Source organism: Brachyhypopomus gauderio, chromosome 6, assembly GCF_052324685.1.
Source record: "Brachyhypopomus gauderio isolate BG-103 chromosome 6, BGAUD_0.2, whole genome shotgun sequence".
In the NCBI taxonomy this organism is placed as follows: Eukaryota; Metazoa; Chordata; class Actinopteri; order Gymnotiformes; family Hypopomidae; genus Brachyhypopomus; species Brachyhypopomus gauderio.
In genome coordinates, this window is record NC_135216.1 from 15,263,891 (window position 1) to 15,275,022 (window position 11,132).

General features: G+C 44.4%; 1 protein-coding gene across 1 annotated transcript; it reads right to left on the minus strand.

The window, feature by feature from the left end:
- Positions 1-4,010: 4,010 nt before the first annotated feature.
- krit1 (KRIT1 ankyrin repeat containing) lies at positions 4,011-10,292 on the minus strand. Its single transcript, XM_077009047.1, has 17 exons — positions 10,175-10,292; positions 9,475-9,615; positions 8,740-8,896; positions 8,164-8,256; positions 7,935-8,064; positions 7,573-7,816; positions 7,197-7,312; positions 6,921-7,064; positions 6,651-6,807; positions 6,335-6,442; positions 5,900-6,056; positions 5,648-5,799; positions 5,363-5,529; positions 5,200-5,287; positions 4,891-5,097; positions 4,500-4,616; positions 4,011-4,374 (listed from the first exon to the last, which is right to left on the minus strand). The coding sequence occupies exons 2-17, from the start codon at positions 9,571-9,573 to the stop codon at positions 4,285-4,287; spliced, it is 2,226 nt and encodes a 741-aa protein (XP_076865162.1). The 5' UTR covers positions 9,574-9,615; positions 10,175-10,292; the 3' UTR covers positions 4,011-4,284.
- Positions 10,293-11,132: the final 840 nt, after the last annotated feature.

Below are 11,132 nucleotides of genomic sequence, written 5' to 3' on the forward strand. Positions count from 1 at the left end.
TCTGTATATTAGTCACTGGGTAATTGGTAGTAATGGCTAGAATTAGTGTGTATGTGAAACCTATAGGCCAGAGAGGCCTTTGTTTTTGTGAGTGCATGTGAAAGAGAGAGAGGGAGGAGGGAGAGCCCAAGGGTTGTAAAGTGTTAGAAGCATGGGGGAGTGGAGGAGGGGGGCAGCGTGTGTGAGAATGGCAAACGTGCGTGTCTTATTCAACTGAGGCAATAAAGGCCCAAAAGATCAAAACAAAATGTATTGGCAAAATGATTCAGATCATAGAAGTTAATCAAATGCTGTGATTAGCTTTGTATGTGTGTGTTTGTGTGTTTTTTCATGTATGCAGTAAGGGCTTCTTGAGGCTTTTTTGGTTGGCTTGAGCAAAGGAATACAGCTGAAGTACAATTTTGTTTCTAGGCCATACAGTGTGGAAGATATTAGCAAAATGATTCAGACAATACAACTAAATCAAATGCTGAGATTAGGTTAAAAGTACTGACACACTGACCCAGGGGCCTAGTCAAATAAATATACCTTTGGCTGAATTTGACTGATGTTGTGAACATAGCAGCAGGAGAGCTCTGGTTAATGCCCCACATGTAAACACCACTCTTTAACCCTTTTCATTTAGCTGACAAAATATGTCACATGTGAATCTCAAACAAACCAAAGAGTAATGGCTTACTATACAATAAAATAACACAAATATTCTTATCTTTGCCTGTTCATGATGTTCTCATCCCTACTCTGACATGTTCTCACTGTTGTGCCCATAGTAGGGAGGCCACTAGGAATGTGTATCTAACAAGACTTTGATGATAAGTAAAGCATGCAGTTATATAGAGGTTGTGTGTGAAATGTGAATTACATATCTCTGTCCTCTCATGTCATTTCAGGATGTATAGAGGGCATGAGTTGAGAGTGTGGATGGAAAAATGAAGCTAAATATCAGTTAGTGTGTTGGAAATGGCAAGAGAAATGTATATATGAAGCATATAGGAAGTCCTGTGTGAGGGTGTGTGGAAAAAAAGAAGCTAAATATCTGTATATTAGTCACTGGGTAATTGGTAGTAATGGCTAGAATTAGTGTGTATGTAAAACCTATAGGCCAGAGAGGCCTTTGTTTTTGTGAGTGCATGTGAAAGAGAGAGAGGGAGGAGGGAGAGCCCAAGGGTTGTAAAATGTTAGAAGGATGGGGGAGTGGAGGAGGGGGGCAGCGTGTGCGAGAATGGCACGTGCGTGTGGGCTGAGCAGCTCTCGTCTTCTCCCTGCACAGCTCAGTATGGAAAATGAAAATATTCACTGTAGAGCTGTTTGTGGACGGATTTGGCTCAAAATTGGCACATCACACCACAATGGTCATGTGAATGTGGATGTCAATTTTCATAACAATCAGACATACTATGTCGTAGTTATTGAACTGTGAATTTGATGTGTTACGATGGTAGCATTGTGATGCATATGAAAAATATTAATTTGTGAAAACCTTAGGATTTTCTCCCTAATCTTAGCATTTCAGAGTCTGCTGAGTATTACAAGGTGTGATTTAAAGGTGATGGAGTTAAAATGCTAGGACTAGTATGAAAATGACAAGTTATATATATTTGATAATAGTGAAAAAGTGGTACATTTTTGCAAAGCACATGTAATTAGAAAGTTGCTAGGAATTCTGCATACAATCATATGAGTGCAAGCATTTCTTGATAAGTGAAAATATGTAGGAGAAATTCTGGATTTTCTAGTATAGCGCCACCTAGTGGTGCAATTCCCTTCTAACATGAGTATGTCTTAGAGGGTGTGTACATGAACATACCATGTCAGTTTCATGTGTATGTACCTATGGTAAGTCTGTCAAATGGCCAATTAATTCAAATAAAAATTAATTAGCTCATGGCGGCCATGTTTTTTGAGTGATGATGTCATCCATGTGTGCCTTGATACCACTTGGGCCCCTGATGATGCGTGTAAAGTTTTGGCTCGATGTGACCAACGGTTTCTGAGATACAGTTTTTCCCATGTTATAGCGCCCCCTATTGGACAATCGTGGCCAGCTTTGACCTGTGACCTTTGAATCATGTGCTCTAACAACTGATAAATTTTCATGAAGATTGGTCAAAGCATTGCTGAGATATAGCTGCTGAAGTCAATTTGGCCACGCCTCAGAGCTATTGATTGACATGTGACAACCAGACTGTATACCAATGTCACAGTTTTGTTGATATTCCTTGATAATGAGATTCTTGTGAATGTTTTGACACCAAGATTGTGGTGAGCAGATGAAAAACCAGGGACTAGTATAAAAAAGTAGGTTTTGCATATTATGCAAATTAGCAAAAAATCTAAGTAGGCGGAGCTTAATGGTTCTTGAGGCTTTTTTGTTTGTCTGGAGCCAAGGAATGCACCTGAAGTGGAATTTTGTTTCTAGGACCTACGGGGTGGGAGATATGAACCCAAACGCAAAATGCTGCGCTATAGCGCCACCATCAGGCCAATTTGGGTGTCTGTACTTTAGCACGGTCCCGCAAACAGACTACACCAGTCTGCCAATTTTGGTCTACCTGGGCCTTACGGTCTAGGCTGCAGTATGCGTTTTATGCGGAGAAAAATAATAATAAGAAAAAGAAGAAAAAAGAAAAATCCTAGCAATTACAATAGGGTTCCCACACTATGTGTGTGAACCCTAATAAGAAAAATCTCAGCAATTACAATAGGTTTCCCACACTACGTGTGTGAACCCTAATTATAATTGTCTCTAAAATGAATGTAAAAAGCTTTTGAATGCAGTGGTGATACTAAAATAAATTAGCCGTCTTTTTGCCAAACTCTCCATTCTAAATCTAAAAAGTGTAAAACGTAACATGTAAAAAGCATTTCTGTAAAGAGTAACTGCTTTTTAAAAAGGGATATAATTATTAGTTTGAGCCCACTGTACAATTATGCCTCCTACTGGTGGTAGGTAATAATTACAACTGATTAAGCGTAGCAAAGCCCCTTCACACAAAGATGCAGTTGTTCTTTCAGCACTATGTGAAAGTTCTTTAAAGTGAATGATAGGTGTCAAGTAACGAAGTACAAATACTTCGTTACTTTACTGGAGTAAAGTAATTATTAAGTAATTAATAAGTAATTATTTTTCAGCAGACTTTTTACCTCTACTCCTTACATTTTCACATCATTATCTGTACTTTCTACTCCTTACATTTTAAAAATAGCCTCATTACTGCTAGTTCATTTCAACTTGTTTTCATTCCGGCATGTCATCGTTTATAAAAAAAAAACCCTATCCTGACTAATCGCACCATCCGCATAGAGTGAATTTGATTGCGTTGGATGAGAAGTTGGATGAGAAGTATAAACATATATTCCGACACCCCATTGGCTTGTACGTGATCGATCGCACCTGCACACGTCACGTCACACTCCAGCGAGGACGTAGCAGACGTATGTAGCTTTGTATAAAGATGTCCGTGGCAGAGATTCAAGAGAATTCGAGCGAAGTGTCCCAGCTAAGCACCAGCGAGGAGGTCGGTAGCCAGGAAGACCAACTAACCCTTGTGCTACATTCATTTTCAATGGGCATATGTGCCTATTTTTCAACATTAACATTTTAATATAACATTATAGTCATTATGGCTTTTAGAAGAATGGGGTTTTTGGGGAGGTGGGCTAGTGCACTATAGACCCCTGTGGTGTGACCCAAGCGTTTGTCCTTAATGGCTTTTTTTCCCCTTACATTACTTTTACTTTTATACTTTAAGTAGTTTTGAAAGGAGTACTTTTACACTTTTACTGAGTTGATTCTTCAACTTCTACAGAAGTATTTTTAAACCCTAGTATCTATACTTGTACCTGAGTAATGAATGTGAATACTTCTGACACCTTTGATGATAATTAGTAGCAGATGGATTTCACCAAAAGCATAAAATACATAAAAATATTTGTAAATATTAAGTGTATTTAAGTAGCTTTTTTCATTATGCTTAAAAACACAAAAAACGATTATCTGTGATATATTATCCTTTTATTAAAATGTAACTATTAAATATTAATATTTACATGAAAGTGAAAAATTCAAATAAATCATTATGAACTTACAAAAAACATATTCCAAACAGAACATCACATACAGTATGAAAATGTGTCTGCTACATGGTCAAAAATAGATTAACTTTATATGCACACTTTAGAAAAAACACTGATCAAACAAAATGACAAACCATTCCCAAGAGCCCAATGGTGGCGAACGTAGGGGGCGTGGTGTATGCAAAGGGGCGTGGCTCAGCCACGTACTCAGCCGTACGCATACTTGTCTGACGGGGTTCGGTCGCTTGGGGTCATCTGGCCACTCAGTTTCATCAGGAGCTTCACAATAAGGCCCGCCTGAGGACCACACACACACACACACACACACACACACACACACACACACACACACACCAGATCGTCCTCAATAGTCCACACCTAGGCAGGCCACTACAGTGGAAAAATACAGACGTCTTCCGTACCTGTTTGGTGTGCACCACAAAGTTCTTCTTGTTCTCGAGGCTGTGGATCTGGACATACTGGTCGGCCTGGCCCAGCTGCCATACGAAGGTGCCATAGGCAAGACTGAGATGGAGCACCTGGGGCACAGGGAACAGGTGACCATTCATGCAGAAAATAGGTGACCGCTCACACAGGGAACAAGTGACCATTCATACAGAAAATAGGTGAGCGCACACACAGGGAACAGGTGAGTCCTCACACAGGGAGCAGGTGCACCACACCTGCAGGACAGGCACGAGGACGCATGCGGGATGCAAAGCCTGTGCTTAAAGCCATTAAAGTGACAGCACACAACCAGGGAGACCGAAGCCCAGCGGTACTCTGCCGTCATCCCCCTTCCAGTGCTAGTACCTTGGTTTCCATGTTCATGAGGTGGAGGCCTCTGGTGTTGACCCCCACGTAGACGCGGATGACCTTGTGGGTGCTGGAGCTGGCCTTGGTGAACACCTGGCCCGTGAAGAAGGCGGCGCCGTAGGTGGGGATGTCCCAGCACTTCTGCAGGAAGAGCCTCTGCAGGTGCTGCATCTCCTTGCTGACCCCCTCACTCGTGCTCAGACTCTACGGGAGGACGTTCACACAGACCACCAGTGGATGATGTAATACTGCACCATGGAAACCCCTGCTCCCAAAGACAGGCAGATATACTCCATATACTCCTACCTTATACTCATGAAGTATCCTGTTGGTCCAATGGTGTGCTTTACTCTTCACTTTGGAGATGGGAACTATGGATTTCAGGTTTTCCTCACTGTTAAAAACAGGTTTGAGTGAGAGCGATGCTTCCACACCACAGCGGTACCAAACGGAGGCGACCGGCGCTCACTTCAGAAAGCCCTGCTTGTGTTTCTTGCTGTCGTAGTTGCCGTAGATGATCTGAAGGAGGAGGCTGGCCAGGGTGATGAGCTTGCTGTCCGGCGAGGAGAAGAAACCCTTCAGGAGGAAGTAGCGTGCTTCGTCAAACAAGATGAGGAGTGACAGAGGGTCTTCCACCTGCAGACAACGCCCACGTTAAAAAAGAAATACAAACGCAAGTGGTTTGTTGTTTGTCCGCCCAGCTACGACCTGGTGGAGCAGACAAACAACAGACGTGGAAGCGTTGGCACGAGACCTTTTTCTCCACGTCCAGGGGCAGACGGACGTCCCTGCGGAGGAAGAGCTGGGCGTTCTCCCTCTGGGGGTCCAGGGCCGTCAGGTCAGCCACGATCTCAGGCCAGATGCGCAGGTGCTGCAGGGGCTTGTGGTACGGCTTCAGCTGCAGACCTTAAAGAGGACAAGATCCTGGCTTTTACAGCCACACCAGCGGTGGTGACGGAGGGAAGGTGGGTGGTGTGTGACGGAGTCGTGCGGGTGGAGCGCTCACTGAGGTTCTCGGAGCAGATCCAGATGGTGAAGTACTGCTGGGTGTCCTGGGAGAGACGCATGCCCTCCATGATCTGCTGCACCGTGGTGTTGTTGCCGTGTTTCAGCTCCACCGAGCGGTAAGAGCCGTCCATGCGGTAGATCCGCACCTTCTCGTACTGACACACACACACACACACACACACACACACACACACACACACACACACACACATGTCATTAGACATTAGCACAAGCCATGGCTCCAGACACATACTCATTACAGCTCTGTGAATGTGTGTGTGTGTGTGTGTGTGTGTGTGTGTGTGTGTGTGTGTGTGTGTGTGTGTGTGTGTGTGTGTGTGTGTGTGCTCCCCCAAACATGCAGATTTTCACACTGTTCTGAGGGGGTGGTACACTAGAGGCCCTGAGAGGATGGTGGCTCCTCAACACTCACTGGTTGGTTGCTGGCCTGTTGGAGGAGTTTCACAGTCTCCTCCCAGTTGTTCTGTTTGTTTTCCTCACAGACTTGAAGGGGTGAGCGTTTCTGTTGGTCCTCAATGTGCTTTACAGGAGAAAAACGCAAAACAGAAATCGTACCGAAATTGCCAAACCATAACAAAAAAGAAAGCTCACACAAAAAAACAAACAACAATCCTGTCTTTACTTTTGTAGCATTCATATCACATAGAGGAAACATCTAGACACCAGCTCTGCTGAGGCCAGATGATCAGCGGAGCCCCCTGCTGGCCGAAGCGTGAGCGGCGCCTCACCCTGTCGGTCTCTGGGTGCTGCAGGAGGAGCTGCACGATCTCGGCGTGGCCTCCTCCGGCGGCGAAGTGCAGCGGGGAGCTCAGCTGGCCGTTCAGCAGGTTGGGGTTGCAGTTGCCCTTCTCCAGCAAGAGCTTGGTGGCCTCCACCTTCCCATGCCTGTGGGTGGAGGCACAGCGACGGACACATGTTCAGTCAGGAGTGTAGGGGGGGAGGGAGAGAGAGAGAGAGAGAGAGAGAGAGAGAGAGGACAGGCTGTGGATGGAACGTGCCAGCATGCGTAATGGATGGGAGCCCAGTGGTCGCTGTCCAGCTGTTTGACGGAGAAGCCGTTGTCCAGCAACTTGGAAAGAAGCTCCGTGTCTCCCTCGCAGGCACTGCGGTGTAAGGGGAAGTCATCTACCCACTGGCGCTCCCTACAGGACAGAGTGAGCCACCAAACATGAGCAACTCCCCATACAGTACTAGATGAAGGGGGGAGGGGGGCAAGAGCCCCGTGTAATGAAAGGCTCAAAATAATCTGAAACAATAATCCCATCCCAGCTTACTTGTCCTCCGCCACACTGTTCATGCTGTGCTGCCATTTGTCCCTCTTTGGAATCTGGATCTTGGAATAATCTGGTGCTCCCAGGCCGAAGTATGGATTAATGATGACTTTATCCACCTGCACACACACCGCCATCCACAAATCACCACAGTAAACACGAAACACAAAGTCAACACCAAAGCCATAATGTCCACTGGCTTGTGGACATGTTGGCAGCTCTTAGCACAGTGTACCACTTTAAAGAGAGGTTTAAAACACCCAGGCTATTAACCCCTTCGTGTCCATTACTTTATTACACTATTATTTCCTGTACTAAGTGGTAGAAGTTAGAATGGGGAGCTTCACAAGCTCAACTCAAAGTCTCATCGCCATCTCACCCTGTTGGTGTACTGCAGGTCCGAGCCATAGAGTGGATTCTCAACGCACAGGTCGGCCTTCTCCAGGGACATCATCCTGCTCTTGATCTCCAGGGCGGTGTAGCCCATGTGCAGCAGACCGTCGCTGGCCTTGCCCTCCGGCCCGTAGGCCGGGTTGCTCACGTTGGTCTTGACCCGCTCTATGGGAGCAGGCCTGAAGAGCGCAGGAATGGCATGTGGCACGGTGTGCTGCTCCGCTAACCACCTGAGGGCGCCAGAGAGACAGAGGAGCGCTACTGACCTGCATTACACTACGCTAACATATCTGCGTCCGGTTCCTGACCTTCTGATGAGGTTCTAACAATGTGAAGGGGGAGACCTACTTGTCCAGGCCGAGCAGCATCTTCGAGGTGATCGAGGAGAAGTGGACACTTGTTTCACTGCACACTCGCATGATGTCTTGAAGACAGTAAAAACTGGGACTCCCGGGGTGACAGATAGGTTTGCTGTTGTCTGCAGTGGATGAGAGAGCAGTTTTTTTAAACTGGTCCCTAGACAAAGTGCATTGCTTTAACTTGAATATACATGGTTAGCACAAAGGGTTCCTCTTACCTTTAACGTTAATTGGCACAATAAACAGAGAGGCCTCTTTTCCTTCATTCTCCCCATCTAGTGGGAACTTCTTCATGTGCACCACACGTTTCCCTGGGGTGAAGACCACACAGAGGCTGAACTAAAGCACACGTGCAGTAAATCATCCATCTCTAGAAGGTTTCACTTCTGTTCAGGAGCTGATGGTACTTACAAAATATGATCCTTCCTTGTTTAAAAAATTATGTTAATATACAAAATCAGAATCTTATTCTGGCTCTTATTAATACACTGCATGATGCCATGGAAACAGTCAATTTAGCCCAAGATGTGGAATCTTTAGAAGAGTCTTATTTGCCAGGTATGTTACACAAACGCATATTTGCCTTGGTAAGTGCAAAAGTATTATACCATACTGAATTATTTACAGACATACAGATAGAACAAAACATATGTAGATAACTAAACTTAAATTTAACAGAACCAAAACAGATATATTAAAACAGCGCAATATGAGAAAAGAGATATAAGAAGCAATGGTGAATATGTACATATGAGCAAGAAATATGTGAAGAAAACTAGGGAGATGGTACTAACCTATTATACCCTGATTATTTGATATGGGCTTAGTGGCCTCATCTACATATTCAAGAATTGACTTTGTTTTGTCTCTGTCTGCATGGATTTTGGTCCCCAGGAGAACTTTCTTCTTTTTCTTCTCTTTGCCCTCAAGTGGAACTTCAATCAACAGAATCTGAGGACACGAGAAAAAAACTCTAGTAATTTTGACATTAATAATTAGTACAATTATTGGCTATATATTATATACAACGTGTAAACCTTGCTGATCACATTGAGTCCACTGAGATACTACATCGTAGTGGGCTAGGTGGAATAAGTGAAGCACTGCAAAAGCATCGGTTGCGCTGGTTTGGTCATGTAAAACGCAGTGAAAATACTGCAATAAAAACCATTATGAACCTAGAAGTTGACGGGAAACGACCAAAAGGACGCCCAAGGACAACATGGTTGACAACTATTCGAGGAGACCTGAAAACTACTGGGCTAAAGGAAGCTGATGCTTTGGATAGAGTGAGCTGGCGACATAAACTACGCGTCCAACCTCCGCTAGGGGACAACGGACGTTAAAACGATGATGATGATGAATTAGTACAATTATTATTAACAAGAAGGTTGTCTTGATCAAGCTACCTCGTTTGCTTTTTTTCCTTTTACAAATCTTTACATTATCATATTACTACCTGCATTGCTTTGGACAGTTTACACAAACAAACAAACAAACGTGGGATAAATAAATAGGATTTGACTTACCTCGAATGCTTTAGCACGATACTCCTTAGAGCTTAGACTCACGGTGTTCTTCGGACGAATAACAGCTACAAATGCATCTTCGAGGTCTTGGTTGCCCATCACGGAGCTTGTTGGTGTCAACACCAGGTCCTAACACCATGCCTGCAGTGTTGAGAAGTGTAACCAGTCAACAGTACAACACTTCTAACATTACATAGCTAGCTAGTCAGCTTCCTATGTGTTTACCATACTGCTGAAGATATACACAATCAATACTATAAATGTTAATCTATTGAGCATTATAAATGTAAAAAACTGCCATTTAAAAAGCATGTGATTATCTTCTGTATGAAAATGTCTAATTAGTTAACCAGCTAAAACTATAAATAAACCTGCTATGCCAACTAGCTAAATAGCCAATTCGCCTATTTTATCACAGTACAAGTTTAACACAATGAGCACAAGGATCCAGATTAAGTGACATTTTGTTTACTTGACAAATAAAAGTTTGTTAGTGCAGCTGTGTTGGAAATGTGAGTTCATCATCAGCCCACACCTTGCCAGCTGGACACTACCTGGCTAAGCTAAGCTAAGCTAGCACAAATCCCCCTCACAACAAAGCTAGCTAGTTTTGCTCCACGGTGGCGGCTTGCGGCGAGTTTCTTCTGTTGTGCTGTGTTGTTGATATGTTATTACACAGTAGGGGACCATGAACCCATACCTGGACGGTTCTTCTCTCATATGTGTGTGTTCCGGACCGAGGGAGTTGACTTAGCCGGCTAACTAGCTCAGATCAGCTCACAGTCCTGTCAACTTCCGGTCTCGGTGGACTGAGTTACTAAGATGTGAGAGGGGCGTAAAGTTACCTCTGCACACCGGCCGACTGGGCTCTCTGGACCCGGCGGTACCAGTACCTCACACACTCTGTGGGGGGGAAGAAGTTGCATTAAACTGGTTAAATGTTGAATATCGGCCTGTTCTGCTTTGGTATATGCATGTAGAAGCCTCCCTTCTGTTTTTGGGGTGTAATGTGGGGAATGTAATGATGCCAGGCGAGGTCAGCACACACTGTCCAGGTGTGTGTAGGTGCAAAAACACAAACAGGTTGTACACTTTGTGCAGTGGTGATTATGTGACGTGTAGCTTTTGCTTGTGCCCAGTAAATGGCTGACCACTGATCTATAAATACTTTTATTACCTAATAACGTTATATAAACGGGGTTGACCGTCTATTCCAATAGATCAGCAATAACCAACGTGTGGAAATACTCTAACCACATTGACTCCTACTAGTGTGCAGGCTTTGAGGGGGAAAACGTTATAATAAAGCACATTAGTTCCAGCGAGGTCATTTGATTGGAGGTATTCGGTGAGTACTGATATATAACAGCACTTACATAACTTCTATCGGTTCTGGTGGTTGCTCCATTCCGTAGGTGTCTGTGTCCACCCTTGGAGATAATTTCACTGAGGATGTTCATCTGTAATGACGGCGCATCTCCTCGCTGGCCTCTCCAGTCTTCCCACAACCTCATCGAGTTCTTCATGTAGGCTCATGGAGCCCTGCTTATGTTACACAGCCCCAAGCATTCGGAGATCCACATGCAGACCACTAAGTTATGGGCTTTATTGCAGTCTCGGGTGGCTAGTTTACCTGGTGTTTGGCCTTTCTGGGTTCA